This window comes from Eptesicus fuscus, chromosome 4 (genome assembly GCF_027574615.1).
Source record: "Eptesicus fuscus isolate TK198812 chromosome 4, DD_ASM_mEF_20220401, whole genome shotgun sequence".
In the NCBI taxonomy this organism is placed as follows: Eukaryota; Metazoa; Chordata; class Mammalia; order Chiroptera; family Vespertilionidae; genus Eptesicus; species Eptesicus fuscus.
The window spans coordinates 45817342-45843109 of NC_072476.1; the positions used below are offsets into that span (position 1 = coordinate 45817342).

Genomic DNA, 25768 nt, shown 5'->3' on the forward strand with positions numbered 1-25768 from the left:
ATCAGTAGATGAGTGGATAAAAAAGATGTGGTACAATTACACTATGCAGCAGTAAAAAGGAAGGATCCCTTACCCTTTGAGACAGCATGGAGGGACCTGGAGAGTATTATGCTAAGCGAAGTCAGTCAGTCAGAGAAATAAAACTATCACATGATTTCACTCATATGTGGAATCTAATGAACAAAATAAACTGATGAACAAAATAGATCCAGAGACACAGAAGCATGGAACAGACTGTCTAAACTCAGAGGGAAGGTGGAGGTGGGTGGGTGGGAAGAGATCAACCAAAGAACTTATGTGCATATATGTGTAACCCATGGACACAGACAATAGTGTGGTGAAGGCCTGGGGCAGGGATTGGGGGCAGGCTAGAAAGGGTCAATGGGGAAAAAGGGGACACATGTAATACTTTCAACAATAAAGATTTTTTTTTAAAGCAGCTATTTTATATGAGATGTATGTTATATAAGGTTTTATTTTGGGCCATGATTTGACTGTTATACTTCACAATATTCTATGTTATAAAAAAGTAAGTATCAGGTACATTTCAGAAATCATCTTACAGGCAATATAAAAAAGTGCAATGAAGGAGATTATTTGTGAGAGAGTTAAAAAGACAGAGAAAAGCCTAACTTGATTAATGGAAGAAATGAAACACACTTTTAATAAACTGTATAATAGATGCTAAACACAACTGAAGCACCTGGCTGTCTGATAATTTTAAAAATAAATACCATTAATTTTCATCTACCAGTTTTTAGTGATGAAATATTATTCTAATAGATCTAAAATGAAGCTTAGATGATCAGAGTCTATTCAAAACAAGTTCCATTGGTTTGTTTCTCCAATTTTTCCACTTTGAATAAAGCAAACCATTCTTGTCATTTTTAGAAAAACTTTTCTCTTAACTAATGCATCTCCTTAATGTATACTGAAATGTTCCTAGAGATATAACAATGAGATAAATAAAAACAGTAAGTTTATGTAATGTAGCTGCTAATGTCTTAACTAAATAAATCTTTTTTCAGTAAGAGAAATGGTTCTGAGCATCTCCAGTTTATTAGAGATGATTACAGCATCTGCTTTTGTGCTTGGTAATTGCCACATAGTTCCCAGCTCCCTTTTCTTTCCCCCTTTTTCTTCTCCATCCCAAACTCGCCCTCTCTTCCACGTTATGGAACTTGGAGGAACAATAGAATATGTTAAACAAAGAACTATTGTTTTTTTTTTTTTAATCTAAATTCCCAAACTGTGTAGAAAGCTACCATCCTTTTCTATTTCTGAACTTCAGTACTGACATATGCTAACTGGGTTTCCCAGAAGATGTGCCAAATAAAATACTTTTTTCCTCTTGGATATTCCCAATACACATTCACATATTAAATGCTCAGAGAACTTTCATAGTAAAAAAGAAAGAGACACAACAAAATGCTTTCTTTGTGTAACAAAGCACTGGCCCATGATATCCAGTCCTGCTCCTTGCAAAACAGCTACTAACCTTCTCCAGTGGTAAAGATAGCATGCTATCTTTATAGAACCATCAAAACCCACTTTGGGCCGAAACCGGTTTGGCTCAGTGGATAGAGCGTCGGCCTGAGGACTGAAAGGTCCCAGGTTCGATTCCGGTCAAGGGCATGTACATTGGTTGCGGGCACATCCCCGGTAGGTGGTGTGCAAGAGGCAGCTGGTCGATGTTTCTCTCTCATCGATGTTTCTAGCTCTCTGTCCCTCTCCTTTCCTCTCTGTAAAAAGTCAATAATATACATATATATATACATATATATATATATATATATACCCACTTTGGGTTGAACATGCTATCTTTATAGACCCAGTGAACCTCAAAACTCCAGGTAGTTTAATTCCAAAATTTCAGGACCCCAAGCCCTCGAATTTGGACTTCTTCAAAGACATGTTTCTGACTGACATATCTGATTAAATGCCTGGACCTAGGTCTCCATGGCCATGAGAGCCCTTATCAGCATCAGACAACACTCCCCAGGCTGCTTCACAAGAGAGTGCTCTTTCCAGGCCTAAAATCCACTGAAATACAAGGAGAAACTAGAACCAGAGAGAAGACATACTGTGGCCTCCTCCTGACAAATGTGGGCCACAGAAATAAGACAAATTCTTGCCACTCTGCTTCCTCCTATCATTCAGAGGAAGAAGGATGGTAATTACTTATGGGTAAATCAGCAGTGTATGAGCTACCAGGGAAAGTAATAGCACCAGGAATAGATGCCTCCTACAGGATGCCCTCCACCTTAGGAGTGAACCTTTCCCAGAAACCTCTAGATGTGCTGTGCTAGAAGGCTAGGGATAGGTCCAACTTCTCTAGAAAGCCATCTGCCTCCCCACCCACCCACCCATAGCTCTCTCCTTTTAAAAATATTCTTAGACACTCTAATGAACTAAGAAGAGAATTTCCATCAAGTGTGAATCCTCTTTTAATATGGATAAAATGTTTGCATTGACCAAAGATGGAGCTGGTGGGGTTCATTCAAATCCAAATTCCAAACCAAAGAAATACGAGAGTTGTGTGTAGTATTGAGTATTATGAACTTCACTAAAGGGAGGGAAGTAAACATCTAAAAAAGTATAAGATGCAGAAGACATCATATTTAAAATCAACTTTGTGAAAAACAAAGCAAATTTTTTATACCTTTGTCTCTTACAAGCCACATAATGGAGATTATGTGCACCAAAATGGGAAGTTTAAGGAAAAACAAAATGTGGAAAATCTACCATCACAAGGCTGGTTAATGATTTTCTTTTCTTTTACACATTTGTACAAGAAATTACAAAATGTTACCTTGGGAAGCTGAAAGCTTATCAATCCATTTAGGTTTCAATGAAGAAACAAAGGCAAAGAGAAGTTAGCTGCTTGGTCTGAGGACACTCAGCCTTACATGGTACCACTAGGACTTAATCCCAGTGTGCCAGTCCAAAGTCAGATGTTTCTCCCTTCCCCACCTTCACAGATTGGGTCCCTTTTATGTACCTGCTGGAAACACTCTCATTCTTGATAGGAAATAGGTAATTTCCACTTTCTAGTGCCTTCTAGACAGAAACAGGAATGATCCCTCATCTAACAATTTGAGCACATTAAAAAACAAGCTTCTAAGAAGATTTGGTGCAACTTGCTTTAGGCTTACTGTATGTGGCAACAATGGGTTATGATAACAGCTAAGATGAACTGTTTCTGAGAAGAAAATGGAAAGCATGTGCACAATGTTGAGGCTGTTTTATTTAATTGGCTCTTGGGAAGCAGATGTACAAGGGCCACCCATTTAGATATTCATATTATTAAACCGCTTTTCCTCCCACTGTTACATTGTTATGCATACCTTTTAATTTAGATAATCTCCATAAACTAAACAGGTATGTCAAGTAAGGTTTTCGATACTTATTGTTCAAACTTCATTGGTACATCTGCTGGAGAAAATATAAGCCTCTAAATACTGTGATTGCTAGGAAACAAAGCATTGCCATAAGGAGCCTACCTTTCTTTAAAAGGAAACTTTAATCCTTCACACGCCATAGTTATGTAGAGAAGTGCTAAAAAAGGTTCAGATACATAATATCAAAAACTAGACACTTCAGAATTTCTGATAAGAGGAGACCAAGTCAACAAATACACTGATCCTACATCCCCATAAAATGACTGTAAATCATTTTAAAACAAAAAAGGAATGAACAAGTAGAAACCCGTAAGTGAGGCAGGAAAGGCATCAGAGGGAACAGAGGCCCTGGTTCTATTTCTCCCCTCCTCTTCTAGGTTAGAACACTTGGGATGGGACTTGTGGCTAGATACCTATCCCCTGGCTGTCCCACTCCTGATTTTCTGGGGTAAAAAAAAAAAAAATAGTTGCGACAAACAAAAACTGGTCTCTGCCAGAATTGGCAGCTATGCTGACCTACTTCCCAGTTTTGAACCCGCTCGGCCCTCAGTTCACCATGCCACCATCCAGAGAGGAGGGACTGAGATGAGCTGCCTGGAAGACCACCCCCCTCCCCAGTGTCGGAGACCATGAACCACCCCCACTCCCTCCCCTTATCCATAGCTGATCTAAACCTCCACCCAGATCCTATCAATGTGACTCACTACTTGAGTTTGCCAGCACGCCCCTCCTTGAGTGTGTACTGCCACTTTAAAAAATCTGCTTGCTTTGTTGAATCTCTCTGTCATGCTCTTGAATCCTTTCTTGTCTGGTGACAAGAACCTGGACACAGCCACTCAGTGGAGGCCTCCCTGGGCCTCCGCGTGAGCCCTCTGGCATCATAAGGACAACAAGAGTGAGTGACAAGACAACAGTAAAGAAGCTAGAAAGCCAACTGACAGCTGATGACTGACTTACCTGAAAAAGAAGAATTCTAGACCGGGCCGTGGTGAAAAAAATCAAGAAGCAACCAAATTTCCACTGAGAATCAACACCACCCACCCCATAAAGACTCAGGAATTTTAGACACCAGTACCTCTGTAAGTGGAGACAATGGCAGAGCCTTAAAGGTGAGCACAGGTTCAAATACTACATAAAAGCAGTTAGATACCTCGTTTCCCACTGGTAATGCCTTTTGCCCACCTGCAGGAGTCTGGAAGTTTATTGTCTGGAGGGGGTAAAACCCAAGGTTTGTGGGCTGACTACAGGGCATCAAACACTGTAGAGAACAGGCCTACTGTGCTGCAACTAGAAAAATGAAGACATGTTCACATATTAACTGTTGAGACCCTTTTTCACCCCTTCAGTTCACAGAGTGCTATCATCCAGGCTTCTATTGTCATGGCAGGACAGGAGAACAGGCTTCCCAAGGAGCAGTCAGATTGCTCAGAACCCCCCACCCCAGAAAATATGTAAAGATACTAAACCAGTGCTCCACGCCCCACACCCAATCACCCTTTGGTGAAGCCCCGGTAACAAGTTCTAGATTTGCATAGAAAGTATCCAGTCAGCTCTTTAGTAGCTCACTTGTCAGTATGGACAGACAGTCACCTAAACACTTAGAAGCTTCTAAATGCGAAGCCAAAAACAAACAGAAAAAAAAAATGAATCTTTAGGGAAACAAAAATATACAAAGAGAAAAAAAATTATCATTAACATCACCAGAGAAATAAAACGGTACATCTATAAAAGACAAGCATAATATGACTTTTAAAAAGTAGGCGTTTAGAGTTAAAAAATGAGCCATTAAAAATAATGCATAGTAAAGAAGAAATAAAATCCCCATAGACAGTTTAAAGATAAAATTAAGGTTATCTCCCACCTATAGAGCAAAAACAGAGATGAAAAACAATGCAGAAAAAAAGTAAAGAACTAATGCAGGAGAGCAAATATCCGCACACCAAAATACAGACAAAAAAATCATTAAATAATTCAAGGAAATTTCCAAGAACTGAAGGACACCAATCCCAAGATTGAAGAGGCCCACTAAATTCCCAATCACTGTATTAAAATAGATTCACACCAAGATACATCCTTGTGCAATTTTAGAGTATTGATCCTAAAAGATTTCAGGATATAAAAGATCAAAAATGAGAATAGCATAAGATTGTGGGACCCTGGATGCCAGAGGAAAATGAAGTCTTCAATATTCTGAAGGAAAGTGAGTTCTAATCTAGAATTTTATATCCAGCCTGATTATTACTTAAACATCAGAGGAGAATAAATACTTGCCATAAAAGTTTCAAAACCTACATCTCCACCCACTATCGTTTCTTAAAAGCTAATAGAGGATAGATCCTGCCAAAACAAAGGAATAAATGAAGAAAGAAGGAGAACCAACGTTCAAGGAAAAGGGTTCTCCACATAAAAAAGACAAAGGAAATCCCCAACATTATGGAGAAGCAGGTCCAAGAGCCCCAAGAATCACTTATCCAAGGTTAAATTGATAGGCTGCCCAATGTACATGAGTCTAATATAAAAAGATTTACATGATGTTGAGAATTTAGAGATGATTTAGTGGAATGTAGATAGGAAACTAAGCAAATAAAAAATAAAGAAAACTTAGCAAATAAAATGAGACAATTATCAATTCCAGAGAAAATAAAAAAATATGCAGGAAAGGCAAAATGATTCTAATATACTACATTGTTCAACTACAACTGCAATTCACGTAGTCATAATAATATAAACATGGAATATAGGTTATTGGTGTTTACATAACTTATTGGGAAGATAGAAATTACTTTGGGGGGGTAGTCATAAAAGGGTAGGTACATGTAAGTGAAAGAAAACTAAAACCCCAGCTTCCATAAAAATGTAGATGAAAAATCTAGATGTAGCAATATAAGCAGTATCATTTATAAATAAGAAAAGCAATCACCAAAGAAATGGCTAAAATAATTTAAAGTGATTACTTTTGGAAAGTAGAAATGGGGAGGGGTGTTATGGTTGTTTTTTATTTTTTTTTGCAGCAATCCTCATACAGATATTTTTCTTCACTAAACTGTGTGTGTGTATAAAACTTGTATTTTCAAAAACTAAATTAAAAAAAAAAACACACCTTGTTACAACAAAGACCAACACCCTAATATTTAAGAGTGCTATACATTTTTAAATAGCTCCTGTCTATTTCTAATTTCAACTCGACTTTTCTTAACCAAGGTCACATGAGATTCCCCCTGTCATGACAGAGTTCCTCCCATCTATGTAACAACTCTTTTTTTGTTTGTTCGTGAAGTAGTAAGGTTAACATCACTGATGCCATAACTGATTAATTCGGACTCACTGAGCAGCTCCTATATTCTGAGAATGTGTGTCTAGTTCTAGAACACCATGGCTCTTCAGACACAAAACAAATACACACTGCTACCTTTCACTAACTGTGGAGAGTTCGATAAAATTGAATATTATACCTATAAGCTCCTTATTAGTAATCACATGAACACTATTACATATAGGCATTACAATCAACAAACCACTTCGAGATATTCCCTAAAGTTCAGACACCTTGCATTCACCATTTTCCCCTTGGATTTCTGTCTCAACAGTAATGAATGCTATAACCAATGAGGCACCAAAATGATTCAGTATATCCTTTCAACAAACATTTCTGCTAGAAGTCTCCTATTCAATTTGTAAGTCTCCAAACTTTTTCACAGATAATAAAGGCACCCATCTATTGAAAACTGATCAAATTGAAAAGAAATATACATAATCAAGGCATTTGATGTATGCAGAAATCTTAAGAAAAGTTTTGTCGTACTCATTTAAAAGAAGCCCATCTGAGAATCCAGAATTTTCAAGAGTGAGTCACTGTGGGCCTCTAATCTAAAATGTGTTCTTTCTCCCGCTTTCAAGGACACCATATGGCAAATTATGTTCTCAGGAAAAGAAACAAACTTACCTTTCACAAGCTCGGACAGTCCATGCGGCAATTATCCATAATGAGATACTAAAAACCAAGAGTACAGTTCCTGGGCATATAGTCATTAAAGTCTTCATAACAAAACGCGTATTGAAGTTTATCTTATTAAGTGCTCCAATGCTTCTAGAGGAGGCATCAGTGAAAAGTTTGCTATGTAAAAGCATGACTCTGGCAATCAGATAGAGTCTTAAGAACATTGGTATAGATAAAATAATATCCACATCAGCGGTGGTTGTGGATGGGGTATAGGAGAAGGCAAGCCGGGCCGTCCATGTGAACGTATAATTCCCAGGTATGGGATGAATAGCACACACCAGTATTTCCAAGCAGATGAAGAAAATACGCTCATAAGTCATGGCTATTCTCCAGTCATCTGCTCCATTGTCCACCATGAACAACTGAAAAAATAAAGTAGAAAATCAGCTTCAGTATGGCATGAATGGTCCACAAGTGTTAGTGCAGATTTTAAAAATACATAACAGATGACTTCTAGCAATCATGGCAAGCTAGAGGGTATGATTTTAAATGCTAGCCAGGTACACTATTTTTAGAAAGTGGTATTGGCACAAAAGGAGAATTTCATTTTGTAGAAATTAAAAACGTGCTACCCAGGAGCTGAAATTATTTTGGGGTCCATGCTCCTGGCCAATCATGTAAGGAACATCATTTTAAAATAAGGGGGCTGGGGCCTATCCCAGTAAAGCACCCCCCTTAGATGAAGTCGGATGAACTTGCCTTATGACAACCTGTTTTCCCTTGAAGGGTTTGGATCTAAATCCTTACACAATTCTAACCACATTTTCAGTGAAATCTATTTATGGTGCCTCTGCAATCAGTTATACCCTATAATGCAACTACACATGAGCGTTCTTACAGGAAATCTTATTCTTGGCTTCAGAGAGAAAATCACAAGAGACTACAGTCGAATGTGGCAGAAGTCTTTCTTCCAGTATCCCTCACCCTGCTATATGTTCTCTCTCTTCTGCTCTCCCTTAGCCTTCCCTGGGATTATTTGTTTTCAATCTTTCTTTCTTTAATAAATATTCCTTTTTTCCTATTTCTGTCATCTGGGATTATTTGTTTTCAATCTTTCTTTCTTTAATAAATATTCCTTTTTTCCTATTTCTGTCATCTGGGATTATTTGTTTTCAATCTTTCTTTCTTTAATAAATATTCCTTTTTTCCTATTTCTGTCATTCCTCACACCACAATGAAAGAAAATTTAAAAAAAAGGAAGAAAAAGGAGACATAGATGGATGGATAGATTAGATATATAGATAGATGGAGAAAGAGGGGGGGAGAGAGGGAGGGAGGGGGAGAGAGAGAGAGAGAGAGAGAGAGAGAGAGAGGGAGAGAGAGAGGAAGAGAGAGAGGGAGAGAGAGGGAGGGAGAGAGAGAGGGAGGGAGAGAGAGAGGGGGAGAGAGAGAGGGAGGGAGAGAGGAAGAGAGAGAGGGAGAGAGAGAGTGAAGGAGGGAGGGAGGGAGGGAAGGAGGGAGGGAGGGAGGGAGGGAGGGGGGTAGGGAGGGAGAGAGAGAGAGAGAGAGGGAGAGAGAGAGAGAGAGAGAGAGAAAGGTGGGGAATGTTTCCTGGCTTCCCTGTCTTTTCAGTAAACAAGTCCACCATGCTCTAGGAGTCCATGAACAACCAGAAGCATTTGCAAATGTGTGGTGACATTTCTGAGGGCCACAATGACTTTGTGGGGGCTACTGGTATTTAGCATCAGGAAGCCAAGGGTGCCAACCATGCTGCAAAGTTCTGGGAGTCCCACGCACCAGAAAGACCTGTTTGGCCAGAATGCCAATAGTGCTCCCCCACTAGGAAAGATGACATATTTTTTTTGCCTTCTGGTAAGTAGCCAGCTTAAATAGAAAGCATGAGATGAAAGCAACCCAAATAAGAACCGCACGTTCTCAGGGAATTAAACCTTAAAGGTTGGGAAAGCAGGTTTCCCCTAGGGCTGGATTCTATGTTCTGTTCCTCTAGAGTCAGGAAAGTACCCCCCTACCTCCCCCCCCATTTTAGATGATTGCAAATTCCCATTCTAGGTGAATTTTTCCGCAGCTCGTAGTTATTTCTCATGCTGTCATTAAACACTGCCATCAGTGTTACTCTGTAAGGGCAGACATCTGAGGACAAAATTACTACTCTTTTCTAGTATCTCAAGAAGATGAAAACGAGCAAAATCTCTCAGAAACATATCCAAGTTTTAACAAATTAAGTTATGACAACATAATGGCTTATAGGTATGCCTTTATCATAACTTTTCATCTAGGGACCTTCAAGTGTTTGACAGATGCTAATAGATAACAAAAATTATGTTTTTCCAGTGTCCAGTAAAGAAATAGATCATAAATAAAGCATCCCAAGCTGGCTATAGAAATATTCCTTTTCAATATCACTACTTTGAATATCATATCGGCATAAAGGATTTCAATAATTTATACAAAATATTGTATAGATGCAATGGCAGAAGCCTTCTAAACTTCTTATCAGTCAGTAATTTACTGAGTACTGTGTAACTCTGAAGAAATGTGATCCCCAAATCTCCTAAAATGTTTATATCCAAAATAATGTGTCCCTCAAACTAGTTCCTTTGCGGGGCTTTATACACATGTTCCAAAAATGTGGTACCCGCTCTCTTCGGAAATTGTTCTTAGGTCCTGTTACAAATGACAGAAAGAAACCAGTATTGTTACTTAGATCTATATTTCCATTTCTACTGAAAATGGTATTACCCAGTTTGATTGTCTACTTTCTTCACTGAACTTAGCTCTGAATGACTTGGCAAAAATCAAATCCATCCCCAAAGGGGCTAAGAAACAACACTCCAGATAATCAAAAGCTGTGCCGAAGATTCTGAGCTCAATTCCAAGATTTCTCAATACCATCTTGGGCAACAGCAGCATAAATGCAGAGTAAGTACTTTCCCAGGTAACTTGGAAAGCAACTCCAATTTAGATGTACAATTCCGGGACTGGCCCTCCTTCGATTATTCACGGTGCACTGGCTCCTCTGACCTCACTCTACTTTCTCTTTCAGGGCCCCTTTCATTGTCCCCTCTGCTTAGTTCCCTGACCAGGCTGGTTCTCTATTCATTCCCATCACTTCAACCGTTATCTCCCTGGCAGCCCCTACCCCCTAGACCTTCTGGTGGGCCTGCCCACGTAACCTCCAAAAGTGGGACCTGATGTCCACGCTGCTTCGGGTGGACTGGGGCCACCACATGCCCATGCCTTCAAGCACAGCTGAACCCTCCTCATCTTTTCCTGTGATCTTTTCCTTGTCTCCATAGCATCTGCTTCAAACAATCAGCTTTCTTCCCAAGGGCTATCTTTGTCCCTTGTTCTCTCAGCACACTTTCTCCCCAATATCAGAAATATCCTCTGTTTTATATTTCAGCTACAAACTTACCTACATCTCACCTTTCTCTCCATATTTCCCTTTTCTCTTGCTCTACCTGTCTAAAGCAATTTTACACCAAAATCTAATTCTCCTGTAGTGAGAAAGATTATTTTCTTTTTTTTCAATTACAGTTGATATTCAGTATTAATCTGTACTAGTTTCAGATGTACAATACAGTGGTTAGACAGTCTTGTACTTTACAGAGTGGTCCCCGATATTTTAAGTACCCACCTGGCCCCATACATATTACAATATTATTGACTATGTTCCCTATGTTGTACTTTACATCCCCTAGGCTATTCTGTAGCTATCGATTTGTACTTCTTAATCCCTTCACCTTTTTTCACACAGCCCCACAATGCCCCTCCCCTCTGAAAACCACCAGTCTGTTCTCTGTATCTATGAGCTGTTTCTATTTTCTTAGTCTAGTTTCTGTCTTCTTCTCTCTCTCAGCAGACTACAAGTAAGGTCAAATCTCTACTGTTCACTGGAAACAGAGGCTCTCAAACAAAGAAGAACCTCTATGTATGATCTAGGTGGTACTGATTTTCTGAATTCTTTTTTAAAATATTTTTAATTTATTTTTAGAGAGAGAGAAGGGAGAGGGAGGGAGAGAGAGAAACATAGATGTGATAGCAAAACATCATCGATTGGCTGCCTCATGCATAATATTGTAATATGTATGGGGCCAGGTGGGTACTGGAGATGGAGCCCACAACCTGGGCCTGAACCCTGATCAGGAATCAAAGGCAACCCTTTGGTGCATGGGACAACGCCCACCAACCAAGCCACACCTGTCAGGGCCTGAATTCTTTTTTATCCCCCCAAGACCCTGAAGTGGCTTTTGCCCCATCACTCTACCAAGACTACTCTTATAGAGGTTGTTAAAGACACCTTAATTACGAAGTCACTCCTTCAGCTTAATTTTTATCTTACTTGATCTTACTCCTTCCTTCCTAAAAAAGATACCTTCTCTTAGCTTGTGTGACATATTACTTTTTCCATCTGCTGCCACTCTGAAGGCTCCATCTCAGTTTCCCTGAAAACCACCTTCCTCCTCCCCAACTAAGTGCCTCTGCTCTACTGAGGTCCATCTCTGACTCCTCTCTACTCTCCTGAGTGATCTCTTCATGCCTTCTATCCCCACTATCACATTCCTCCTACTGGAAGCTACCCTCCATCCTCTAATAACCCTTTTCAAATGTGGAATTACATAATTCCATGGCTGTCAATATTAAAACCATTCAAAGGCTCCCATTCCACAATCCAGTTGGATTATCTCTTTAACCTCATTGCCTATGACTCCACTTGCATTTCCCTCTGGTTGCAGATTCTGGAGCACACCACCCTAATCATGTTTCTAAGTCTTTGTACATACAATCCTATGGACTGGAACATCTTTCAAACAAAACTCCAAAGTCAGCTCCTTTAGGACACTGTCCAGGCCACAGCCAAATCTAAAAATCCCCTCTTTTGTTCTACCAAGCCCCTGTATATATCTCTTATAGCTGCTGTCACAGAGGACAATAAGGATTTCTTTGTAAGTATGTTACCCCTACTTGACTGTGAGGCTCGTTGAAGACAGGAGTCATGTCCATTTAGTAGAGGTAAATGTTTATTAAAGAAACTGCCTTACTATTTCTCATTTAATATTGAGTATCCTGATCACTGGGTAGGCCCTAATGTGAATTAAATATGCTCACAGAAGGCCCTGGCCAGGTAGCTCAGTTGGTCTTCCCGATAAAACAAGGTTCCGAATTTGATCCTTTGTCAGGGCACATCCAAGAAACAACCAATGAATGCATAATAAGTGGAACAACAAATGGATGTTTCTCTCTTTTTCCTTCTCTCTCATCAATCAACAAACCAATTAATTAATCAATCAATAAAAATGTTCATGGAAGAAAAGAATCCTAAAGCATAACACAAGTGAAATAAATATATGACATTTTTGAAATTTGTAGGGAACACATCTTACTAAATGCTAAGTCACTGCAGCAGCATAATTTTGCAATTCCACAGGAAGTCCAATAGCATTCTTCTTCAGTATCTTCCCCCCTCAAAAAATTTACTATTACACAGTGGCTTAATTCTATCAGGGATTTCATCAACACCTGAAATAATTTTACCACATTATATACATATTTCAATGCTAAAGTTAAGGAAGAAATATTTTCTTCTACTCTCCACATAATCCTCATTCTCAATTGCTGCTTATGCCTTTGTTTATTCATTTATTTACTAAATATGCAGTATACTGCATAGTCACTATGTGCCAGGCACTGGGCTATGTTCTAGGCATACAATAGGATTTACAGCCGACGAAGTATCAGCTTCATGAAACTAACTTTACCATCAGAGAAGACAAAGTCAAGAAAGCAGACTTAGAGCAATTTAATAAAGTAATTATGTCTGTAGACACTGCTCTAAAGGAAACAAACAAAAGATGAAATACAGAACAATAAATTAGAGGTGACAGCAGATGTGGTCATCAGGGAAAGCATCTGGAGAAGTACCATTTAAGATGAGACCTGGACAGGTCATGAGAAGAGCCAGCCATCTAAAGAGCCAGGAGAAGAACATCTTAGGCAGAGGAGCTAGCACATGTAAAGGCCATGGGCATTGTAAAAGCTTACATGCTAAGGAAAAAAAACAGCACCAGAGTGCTTGAAACTTAATCATCCTGGGGCAGAGTGAAAGGAGATGAAACTGAAGAGACAATATGGACAAAACATTCAGGACCTTGTTCGCAATGGTATAAAGACTGATTTCATTTCATGTGCAGCGGGAACCCAGTGAAGGGTATTAGGCAGAGAAATCACGACATCTGACTTATAGCTTACATGGCTTATCCTTATTGCTATGGGGAAACCAGAGTACGCGAGGAATGAGATGTTAGGAAGTTCTAATGCATCTGATTGGTTGCAGTTAGTGTTGCCATGACCTGGATCAGGGGGTAGGGTAGCGATAGAAATGGAAATAGTGGGTTCACTAGAGATAATAGTTTGGAGATCTTGCTAGAACTTTCTGATGGAAGTTCTAAAGTGGAAGTGATTTTAAAAAAGGGAAGAAACATACAAAACTGAGTTTCTACTGGGAGAAACACAGCGGGTGACTGCGCCATTTCCTGAGTACAATGAGTTGGTGTGGGGGGAAGGGATGGGAGAGAGGAAAGAAAGGTTCAATTTTAGCTTCTGTCATCTGAGTATAGATGCCATGTAGGCAGCAATATATACCAGTATTCAGAGGAGAAGTCTGAACTATTGAAATAAATTTGGAAGGCTTCAGTATTTAGGTAGTTTTATGAGATTCAAAGAAACAATGGCCAAGTGCTGTGGAACCCCAAATGTGGAGGGCAGTGGGAAGGCCAAGCCAGTCTGTAAAGTAGGAAGAAAAGAAAGTTTTGTCCTAGGAGTCAAGGGAGAGGGCTGTGATTCAAACTGTATAATAATATTTACTAGATGTAGAGATATGTTAATGCACTTGATATTCTATATAGAAAATGAAAACATTTTAAACATCATAGTTATCTAAAACTGGTTCCAAGTCAAGTATTAAAATCTAACTATAAAAATATTCCTATTATATCCTACATGACCAATATACTACATATGATCTGTTTTATGATGACTTGGGGAGTTAAAATAATTGGCATGACAGGTATGAACACATCTCTATATTCATTTTTCACTTTGATGTTGCTAAGAGAAGAAAGATTGTAGAGTGAAAGCATGGCAGTGTGTTTAATCTACTATAATTCTTGAGCTATGGTTAATGGTTTTGCCAAAGGACTAAAGTAACTTGCAGTAAAACAGAATGTGCCCTCAGCATATATCCCATCACAACTTGAACTTTTCAGTGCAGCTGTTTGATATTTGCTCAGATACCCAACACATACTTCAAGCTTGTTGTCCAAGACGAATGGGCAGTGAGAGTGATCAGCAGGAAGGGAGGGGGTCTGGAGTTTAGTGGGAGGAGTACAGCCACATGATCAGATCAACTGCTGGTGTGGAAACCTCTGCTCAGCCAGCCTGGGAGAGGGAGGATCTCCGCTGCAGAAGCCCTGGCCACATTCTACATGTGCTTTTCCTCCTCGATGAGGCTGTAAGCTTTGTGGTCTGATCTGGAATAGTGTCTTATACATATTGGTTTTCCTTTCTAGTAGAATCCAGGGTAGTGCTCAGCACAAAAGTGGTTCTTAAAAACTACACACTGAATGACATACATATGGCCAATAGACATATGAAAAGATGCTCAATGTCACTAATCATCAGAGAAATGAAGAGTGAAACCACATGAAATATCTCATCAGACTTGCCAGAATCGCTAGCATCGATAAATCAACAAGTAACAAGGATTGGCAAGGATGTGGAGAAAAGGAAACCCTCATGCATTGTTGGTGGGACTGTAAACTGGTGCATCCACTATGGGAAACAGTATGAAGGTTCCTCCAAAAATTAAAAAAAAGAGCTACCGTATGTCCCAGCAATTCCACTTTGGGGTATTTATCCAAAGAAACCCAAAACACTAATTTGAAAGGATATATACACCCCTATGTTCACTGCAGCATTATTTAGAATAGTCAAGATATGAAAGCAACCTAAGTGCCCAGCAAGGATAAAGAAGATTTGGTACATATATAACAACAGACTGTTACTCAGCCATAAAAATGAGTGAAATCTTACTATTTGTGACAGCAGAGATGGACCTAGAGAGTATCATGCTAAGTGAAATAAGTCAGACAGAGAAAGCAAATACCATGTGATTTCACTTATATGTGGAATCTAAAGAACAAAATAAGCAAACAAACAAAACATAAACAAACTCATACTGATAGATGCAGAGAGCAATCTGATGCTTGTCAGATGGGAGAGGGTTGAGGGGCTAGTTGAAAAAAAATGAAGGCATTAAGAAGTACAAATGGGTAGTTATAAAATAGTCACAGAATATGAAGTGCAGCATATGAAATATAGTTAATAATAATGTAATAACTATGCATTAGTTATTACCAGATGGGTACTAGACTTATTAGGAGATCAGTCATAAATTATATACATGTCTAACCATTATGCTGTACACCTGAAAGTAATATAAAATAATATTAAATGCAAACTGTAGCTGAGAAAAATACATACTAAATAAAATAACTGATTAAGAAAGTAAGCATAGGTAGAATAACTAGGAAAAGTCCAAAAAAGAAGAGTAATAAGGGAGAAACAGCCTGTATAAATTATGAAACAAATTAATAATTAAAGCTAAGTGAACTGGCACATAAAATAATGGAGAGTCCAGAGTAGAAAGTCCAAAATAAACCAAATACACTAGGAATTTCATACTATTATAAAGGTAGACAATCAAATCAGTGGGGAAACACAATTTATTAAAAAATAACTTGGGGACAACTAAGTAACCATCTGGACAAATATAAAGTTGAAGTGCTGTCTCATATCAATATGTCAAGAAAAATTCTAGGTGAATGAAGATTTAGATATGAAAATAAATCGACCAACATATTAAGAGAAATCATATAAGACTTTGTAAGTTTACAAAAAGGAAGGCCATTTAATTGACAAAAACAAAACAAAATAGGGCTTTAAAAGAAAACAGTGATACATTTGACTACATTAAGCTCTTGTGTTCTGCACCTGGCCAAAAGTATAGTAAAGAGAATAAAAAGACAAACACCAAACTTTGGAGAAAATGTTCACAACTGTTACTACAGAGGTCTAATTTCCCTAATAGATCAAAGTTCCTACAAATCCTTAAGAAAGGTGGGCAGTGCACCTGAAAAGTGAGCAGTTAATGAAAAAGGAACTAAAAATGGCTCTTTAAGAAAGCTCAGCCATGAGAAAAATGAGATCCATTTTTCTTGACCTGTCATATTGAAAAAGACCTAAAACTTTTATAATACACTATGCTAGTGAAGGTATAGGGAAACAGTTACTTTCACACATTGTAGGTAGAAGTATAAGTCGGTACGACAATTTATCAGGTTATAAATGCACATCTTCTTTGACCATGCAGTTCCACTCCCTTACATGAAATTTGTCTTACTGATATATTTGCACCTCTAATAGTGAACCTATGTGATCATTTGTTACAGCATTGCTTGCATATTACCAAAAGACTAGAAATAATCTAAATTTCCACTAATAGGGAAAGGGGTTAAACAAATTAGGGACATCCACAAAATGACCATTAAAAAAAAGATGAGGAAAATTGTTACGTACTATTAAAGAAAGTGGTCTAGTAAGTATTAATGCAGTAAAGTAATTTAAAAATTAGTGCAGAAATCTTCTTGGGGGAAGAAATGTATTTGTATTTGTACATGTATAAGATATCTCTGAAAGAATATTCTAGAAATTAATGACAAGTTTTGCTTAGGGGTGATGAACTGAGTGGGGATCAGAAATGAATGGAAGACTTTTAATTATATTATCTCTATTACTTTTAAATTTTGTAACCATGTGAATAAATAAGTTAATAATAACTAAGTAAGTAATAAATATGCTAACAATAAATATAAGAGAAAATAATTGCAAAAAAGAGAGGAAGAAAAAATTAGAACGAATGAGATCATTAGACATTCAAATGCATCCCAACAAATAGTCCAAAATGTACAAAACTACAAAACTAGAAAGAAATAACTGACATTCATAAGGACAACCCACAGGACCAAACATGTTGAGTCCAATTTATATCTAAAATATTCTGCTTACTAAAGCAAAACCTTGAACCATTACATTACATAACTGTTTCAACACAAAGAACAAAAATAAATATAATTTCTTGGTTAACGTTTAAACCAAATATTCAAGAAAACGGAGCCCTTTTTTTTATTTCACTTAGTTGTTGCATGCTTCCATTTGTAAGGTTCTATAGATACAAAGTTGAAGAAAACCTCCTAGTGTGCAGTGAAGAAGGTAAGTACAGATGAATGATCACAGTGCCTGTGGAAACTGCTGTAACAGGGGAGTGAAGAAGATGCTGAGGAAAAGCAGGAAAGGGGTCGGGGGGGCTACACCATGGAACGGTACCTGGAGCCCACCCTTTTTTCTCACAGTGGTTGCCTTAACCCTGTAACTCGGGACTCTGAACCTCCAAGTTGAGTTCTAAGATATTTGGGGAATAATGGTTTAAAAGAAAATTCACAGAAATGCATGCATCCAAAAAAGAGGCTCTTTCCTTAGAAATCAGCTTTTGGATGAAAGAGAATGAAAAAGCCACTAAAGAGGCAAGCCAAAGAATGAGGTTTTTCTTAATTAAGGCATTGCCAAGACTCAATCAACAAAGAAGTTAGACCACGATTGCCCGTCACAGACTAGGTCAAAGGACAAACAGGGGAAGAGAGAAGACTTTTCAATGGTCTCACAGGGATTTCCTCTAAGACCATCAGCACAGAATTATGGGGGTGGGGGGGAGGGCGGAACAGGAAGGCTATGTTCAGAATTCATACTGACTGTCCAGTTCGGAGCAAAACTGGGAGGAAAAAAGCAGAGCTGTTTGTCTGTCATCCCCTCACCACACATCCTGTAGCCTCTCTGCTTGTAGAGCCTCTTGCCCAATCCAGCAGCCCTGTGCACTCACCCTGCCCCGAGAGTTTTCTGTGTCCAAGGAGGAGGATTTCAAAAATTAGTGCAGTAAAGTATTCATCTCTGGATAGCTAACTGTTCCTTGGGTGAAGAACTCTAACTATCCACTAATAGGGAAAGGGGTTAAACAAATTAGGGACATCCACACAATGACCACTAAAAAAGAGAAAAATTATGTACTATTAAAGAAAGTGGTCTAGTCAGTAACTGAGTTAAAAACAACAACACAATAACAAACAAACTATATGCCACTACTTGTGTAGTTTTGTTAAGAGGTAGACATACATTTGTATTTTAATGTGCATAAAATATCTCTGAAAGAAAATTCTAGAAATTAATGATAAGTGCTACTTAGCGGAGGGGAACTCAGTGGCTGGGGGTCAGAAATAAAAAAGACTTTTATTTATATAATATCTAATGCTTTTTAATTTTGGAGCCATGTGAGAAAATAAATATTTTAATAAAGAAAAGGGAAAATGAGGGGAAGGCACCACATACCATTCTATGATGTAGCCTCTCCTGACCTCTCCCCTGGCCTGGAATGCAGAAAACCAAGGATCAGATTCCAGATAGTCTAGTTTGTTATATGACCTTGAGAGGTCATTTAAACTTCATGGGCCTTATTTCCATCATCTATAAAATAGAAATGACATTTGCTGTCTCTGAAAGTAATTACAATGATGTACACATACCATATGTTGTGGACAACACTTGTTAACTCTCTAACCTAATTCCCATCCCTCATCTCTCTTGCCCATCTCCACTACAGAAATATCGACTTTCTCAGAGTCTTTTGCAGGTATGTGTAGCCATGTACTTCAATTCAGACTGGAAGTCATAAACAAAAGGTTGCTGAAGAACTAATTAGAATGTCTTTGCTTATTTTATTTGGATAAAAAAAACACACATCTGGCTAGCATAGCCCTCTTCCTTCCCTTCCTCCAAACCTTAACAGAGGAGATGCCTGAGTCTGTAGCAGCTAGCTACATAGTGACCATGAAAAAAAGTCCAAAAGAATCACAATAATTCCAGCGTGATATCTTAAGTCAACTGAGCCAGCAACAACCACTTACCCTATTTTTTTAAAGACCTTGTTAGTTAGTTTCCTATTATTTGAGCAGCTAAAAGTATTCCTACATTTAATTTAATGTACATTCAAGTGCTGTGTCAAGGTCTAAAAAATAAAGAATAATTATTAACTTAAACACTTCAAGGAAAGAACAGCCAACAAGGGAACAATCCAAAAGGGGTGCATCTCGAATAATTTAAAGCACAATAACTATTGAGTGGTGGAGTTATTTCTGGGTGGGCAGCGTTTGTTCATCCTTTTTAAATATCAACCACCTGCTCAGAATATAATGTAGTATGACTCCTAGGAAACACACACATGTTTTGGAGACAGAAAAACTTGGATTTAATTTTTGGCTTGACCACTTACTAAGTGGCTTTGAGCAAGATACTTAATCCCTCTCAGCATCAGTTTGTCATCTACAAACAAATTAAGATAATTTCAACCTTGTATGATTATTACAAGACAACCACCCACTCTAGTAAAAATTACTCCATGAATAACTAATAATATTCCATGGATCCTCAGGAGGGGCAAGTACATGAATTAAATATTAACTTGTGATATGAAAATGGGAAATTTAGCCATGGAAAAGGAGGAAGGGAAATTGGTAAGGAAAGACAAATTGGAGCAAAGTCAGAATTAAAAAAGAGCTCTAGAAACTTCGACTGTACCTATTTTTGAAAGAATTCTAAACATTTGCTGAAAACTATGCATTTCTGAAATTCTCTTCTGACTTAGACAAGAGCTTTGTCTATAGACAAAAATCCTAGAATTGTCTAATTCTAGGTAAGGTTGTCATAAATTCATGCCCTGCTGATCTTAAAACTTATTTAGAATCTTAACTCCCTTTCTTACAAGTGGGCCCCCCCTTCTGCTGTTCCACTCAGGCATTTTATACATGTTGATGTATTATCAGTTAACTAAGCTCACATTGCATTGGAATTTGTGTAAATCGTCTTTAAAAATTACTTTTGAACTTTTTCAGAAAGCTAGAAGTATTTTATTCCCTTTTAGGTTCTCTCAACAGAAGTGATATCATAGAAAGCAATATGGTACATGGTTTAAGAGCTTGTGCTCTAGACTCTAGAATAGTCAGATCTAGATTCCACTCTGACATCTACCACAGACTAATTCTGTGACCTCATAAATATTACTTAACCTTTCTAAGCCTCAGTTTAATCATTAGTTAAGGCCTGATTAGAGTATTTCTCTCCTGGGGCTGAAAGACAATTGAATGACAGCAAAGGAAAACAACAACAAAATTAAAAGACAACCTACTAAATGGAATAATATATTTGGCAATAATACATCCAATAAGGGGTCAATATCCAAAATTTATAAAGAACTAATACAACCCAACACAAAATAAACAAACAATCCAGTTTAAAAAAAATAATCAAAGGACCTGAATAGACACTTCTCGAAAGAAAACATACAGATGGCCAACAGACATATGAAAAGAAGCACAATATTATTAAACATCAGATAACTACAAATTAAAACCACAATGAGATATCACCTCACACCTAACAGAATGTCTATCATCAATAAACCAACAAAAAACAAGTATTGGCAACGATTTGGAGAAAAGGGAACTCTCATATGTAAAGGCCATGTATGGCAAACCCTATGACTCAGCAATTCCACTTCTGGGCATATATCCAAAGAAACCCAAAACACTTATTTGAAAAGATATGTACACCCCTATGTTTATTGCAACATTATTATAATAGCCAAGATATGGAAACAACCCAAGTGTGCATCAATAAATAAGTGGATAAAGAGGTTGTGATACATATACATAATAGAATATTACTGAGCCATAAAAAAGAATTAAATCTTACCATTTGCAACAACATGGATGGATCTATAGGGTATTATGCTAAGTAAAATAAGTCAGAAAGAGAAAGACAAATACCATATGATTTTACTTATATGTGGAATCTACAGAAATAAATGGACAACATAATGGAAAATAGTCATATATGCAGAAAACAAATTGGTGGATGTCAGATGGGAAGGGGTATTGGAGCTGTGTGAAAAGGTGAAGGGATTAAGAAGTACAAACTGGTAGTTATGAAATAGTCACTGAGGTGTAAAATAAAGTATAGGGAACATCCTACCTAATAAAAGGGTAATATGCAAATTGACCGCACCTTCGCTACATCTAAGCCACACCCACCAGCCAATCAGGGTGAGTATGCAAATAAACCCAACCAAGATGGCTACAGCCACAGAGAGCAAGGTTTACCAGGTAATGGAGGAAGCCAAGCTTTCTGCCTGCCCTTGCTAGGCCTAAGCCTCCACTCAAGCTACAAAGTTTCAATTATAGAAGGTAAACAAATCTCAACAGAAATGGCGGCAGCCACGGAGCTGGAGAGAGCAGGTCAGGGTTGCCCCAGCAACGGAGAAAGCAAAGCTTTCCGCACACCCTGGCCAGCCCAGGCCTCCGCTTAAGGCTACAAAGTTTCAACCGTAGAAGGTGAATTAACCCCAACAGAAATGGCTGCTGGCCACGGAGCAAGCAGGAGGCTTGGCTCCATTCCAGGCTACAAAGTTTCAATTGTAGAAGGTAAATAAATTATAGATACCAGGGCCTCCTCTTGGGTCGCCAGGGGGTGTGGCTGGCCTGCAAACCACCACAGGCCCCTTGCTCTGGCCGCCCCATGCCCCAAGGGAACCCCCATCCTGATCCGGGACACCCTTCAGGGCAAACCAGCTGGCCCCCACCCCTGCACCAGGCCTCTATCCTATCTAATAAAAGAGTAATATGCAGATTGACCATCACTCCAACACACAATATGGATGCCACATGTGGTCAAGGATCCTGCCCCTATGTGGACACAAGATGGCCATCACAAGATGGCCAGCAGGGGAGGGCAGTTGGGAGGCACCAGGCCTGCAAGGAAGGGCAGTTGAGAGGGACCCAGGCCTGCAATGGAGGGAAGTTGGAGGCGATCAACCCTGCAGGGGAGGGCAGTTAGGGGTGACCAGGCGGGCAGAGGAGGGAAGTTGTGGGCAAACAGGCTGGCAGGGGAGCAGTTAGGCATCAATCAGGCTGGCAGCGGAGGGGTTAGGGGTGATCAGGCTGGCAGGCAGAAGCGGTTAGGGGCAATCAGGAAGGCAGGCAGGCGAGCAGTTGGGAGCCAGCAGTCCTGGATTGTGAGAGGGATCCCAGATTGGAGAGGGTGCAGGCTGGGCTGAGGGACACGCTCCCTCTCCGTGCACGAATTTCGCACAACAGGCCTCTAGTAGTTAATAATATTGTAATAACTATGTAGGTATCATGTAGGTACTTGAATTATTGGGGGAAATCACTTTGTAGATTATATAATTGCTTAACCACTGTGTTGTACACGTGAAACTAATAGAAAGTAATATTGAATGTCAACAGTAATTTAAAAATAAAATAGCTAGCTAAAAGGCAGCTCACATTTTTATCACATTTGCCCTTATAACAGTCCAATGAAAGCCAGAGGCAATTGAAAAAGTTTGGTCATGGTCACATTGTGAATTACTGAAAAATCCAAGGCTAAAGTTCAGGTCGTCTAGCATTCACAATATTTAATGGGGGCATCAGGTTGAGCTGAAAAGTTGGATGCAAATAAAATATTTATAAAGCAAATAACCACTTACCCAGTAATTTACATTATTCTTTCTAAAATGTCACATCTTTACTCCCTGATGATCTTAGATGACAGTAGCACCTTGGACCTTCTGCTTCTCTGGCAGGAGCAAATACTTAAATAAACTTGCACATTTGCACTTAATGCCCTGTGGTAACAGAAATAGACTACTTCCTAGTTTAGGCTTTCTCCAAGTTAGATATTCTTCATCCTGAACAGTGTAAAGCTTTGGTTGTATTGAGTTTCACATAGTACCTGAGATGAAACTTGAACTTTGTTTTAAAGTGTGTTGAATAGGGCCAGCTGCTGCTCCAACCGGCTACATGTATGATTTCACATAAACACACAACCACTCAAAAAGGTAGATACTATTTTCTTCCCTATCTTTGGAATGAGGAAGCTGAGGCTCAGGGGTTAAGAAATGAGCCAGGGTTATATGGTATTCAAGTACGGGGTTAGATATGAACCCAAGCAATCCAGCTTTAGAATCTATGACTATAATAAGTTTACTGCTACTCATTAATACTTAGCTACTAATACAATATTAGTTATAAAACAATTTTAGGAAGAAAACAGAGACAATGTTAGTAAGAACATCAAATGAACCCATGTATTACTGACAAGTTCGGTTATCTAGAGCTGTAGCATTCAGCAGTGGGGAAGAAAACAACAAACTGAAAGAAGAGAACTGTTATATTCATGATATCAGTCATAGTAAATCAGCTGTACTTCCTACCTCTGACACAGAGGAAAGACACAACACATAACCACACACACTCTATAAAGCAGACACAGGTCTAAAAAGACCCAACAGTCTTAACTCACTGAATGAAAGACCAAACAATCTATCCATGACAATCACCAAAATGGCATCACCATATTACAGAACAATGCAAAATCTCCTGGTCCAGGCAATGGTGCTGACTTTTAACAAAGACTCTATGAGACTTAACTGATTCTCTTTTTTAAGGCAATGGTATATAGAATCATTACATTACACCTATGTGTAAATTTTAAAAATGTTCTGCTCTAGATTGTTAAAATAAAAATTGATGTAGAATAATGGATTATAATCTTCAAAGTTCTAAGGTTTAGTCTAGAAGTCTATACACAGATCCAGTATATTTCAGGAGCAACAAGGTGCAAAACATTTTCAGACATAAAGTGAAGAATGGAAGTGACTCCAAGGACATACTATAGACTAGAAAGAAACAGAATCCAGAAGGAAGGAGTGGGAGGAGCAAAGGAACAAGTAAGCATGCTAGTAAGTCTAAGTGAAAATTGACTGAGTCCTAGCTGGTTTGGCTCAGTGGATAGAGCGTCAGACTGCAGACTGAAGGGTCCCGGGTTCGAGTCCAGTCAAGGGCACATGCCTGTGTTGCGGGCTAGATCCTCAGTAGGGGGCGTGCAAGAGGCAGCCAATCAATGATTCTCATCATTGATGTTTCTATCTCTCTCTACCTCTTCCTTCCTCTCTGAAATCAATAAAAATATATGTAAAAATAATATTAAAAAATAAAATTGACTATAGATAATTATAAGCATCAACCTTATCACAATGACTCACTTGGATAATGTTGGAAAAGCAAGATGTAAATAAAATACTGGACATCATAGATGAAGGGAGGAAGGGAGATTAAATGAAGAGCCTCAAGAGTCCTTACACTGTGTGGAAGAATGATAGAATTTCTGATTAACTTCAGACACCATTAAAAATATATATTTGGTAAAATTTTAAGTGTAACCACTAAAAAAGCAAAACCAATTGTATAACTTCTAAACTGTTAGAGGAAAAAAAGTGAATTTTAAAAAATCCTCACATCACAAAACATAAGGAAAGAAAAGAGAAAGATACAAGTAGTGAGAAAGCACTATGAACTCAAAATGAGTGTCAGAAATAAAGTATAAAAAGAACAGTTTCTATAATTAATGTAAATGAACTAGACTATACATCCAAAATATGATGTAGAGTAAAAAAATGCAAGTTGTAAAATGATAGATATGGCAGAGCATCTATGAGAAATGTAAAGAAGTACAAATACTATAGATTGTTTACAAGTGCATTTCTATTTTGTGAGCATATGCAAGCATGGACTGGAAGGATACACATCCATTTCTGAATGGCAGGAGCCTCTGTAGACAGAAGGAGAAAATGAGATTTGGAAGAAAATGAGGAATATTTCACCTCTGGCGGTAATGTTCTTTTTCACCCATGATAAATAAAATCTGGGGTGGGGGTGAGGGGACAAAAACCCTCTACTGCTGACAGGCAAAAAGCTGGATAGCCTCTGAGAACAAATACTTCTGAAATGTCATGAAATCTAGTCTCAGAGTCTCCCTTGCAGCACTGGGCTGGGGGACTTCCTTCTTTCCTTTCTCATGGACAACAAAAGGCTGCTGGAGCTGAACCCACTGAAGAAGCTGTGAAAGAAGAAGATCACCAGAATGACTCCTTAGCTCAGCTGCTCAGAGTCTTGGCAACCGGGAACACATCCCAGAAGCATGTGATACAAGAGCCTGAAGTCTAAGTACAAACCACAGGGAGAATTTTTTTCGTTGTTTTATTGTGTTGTGTTTTATGTTTTAAAGCAAAGCCTTCAAAGTTAGTTAGAATAGAGCATTATAAAATATGTTAAACCCAGTCTGATGGCAGTCAAGGTTAAATAAAATGCACTAACTTCCTTTTAAAAACATTATACCTGACTGACAG

At 38.5% G+C, this 25768-nt stretch overlaps 1 protein-coding gene across 1 annotated transcript in view; it reads right to left on the reverse strand.

The window, feature by feature from the left end:
- The window catches only part of KCNN2 (potassium calcium-activated channel subfamily N member 2), a 152036-nt gene that overhangs the window by 98130 nt on the left and 28138 nt on the right, over positions 1-25768 (reverse strand). Inside the window, exon 4 of the mRNA XM_008144465.3 lies at positions 7345-7763. Coding sequence (XP_008142687.3) covers positions 7345-7763 — 419 coding nt within the window. The remainder of the gene's footprint in view (positions 1-7344; positions 7764-25768) is intronic.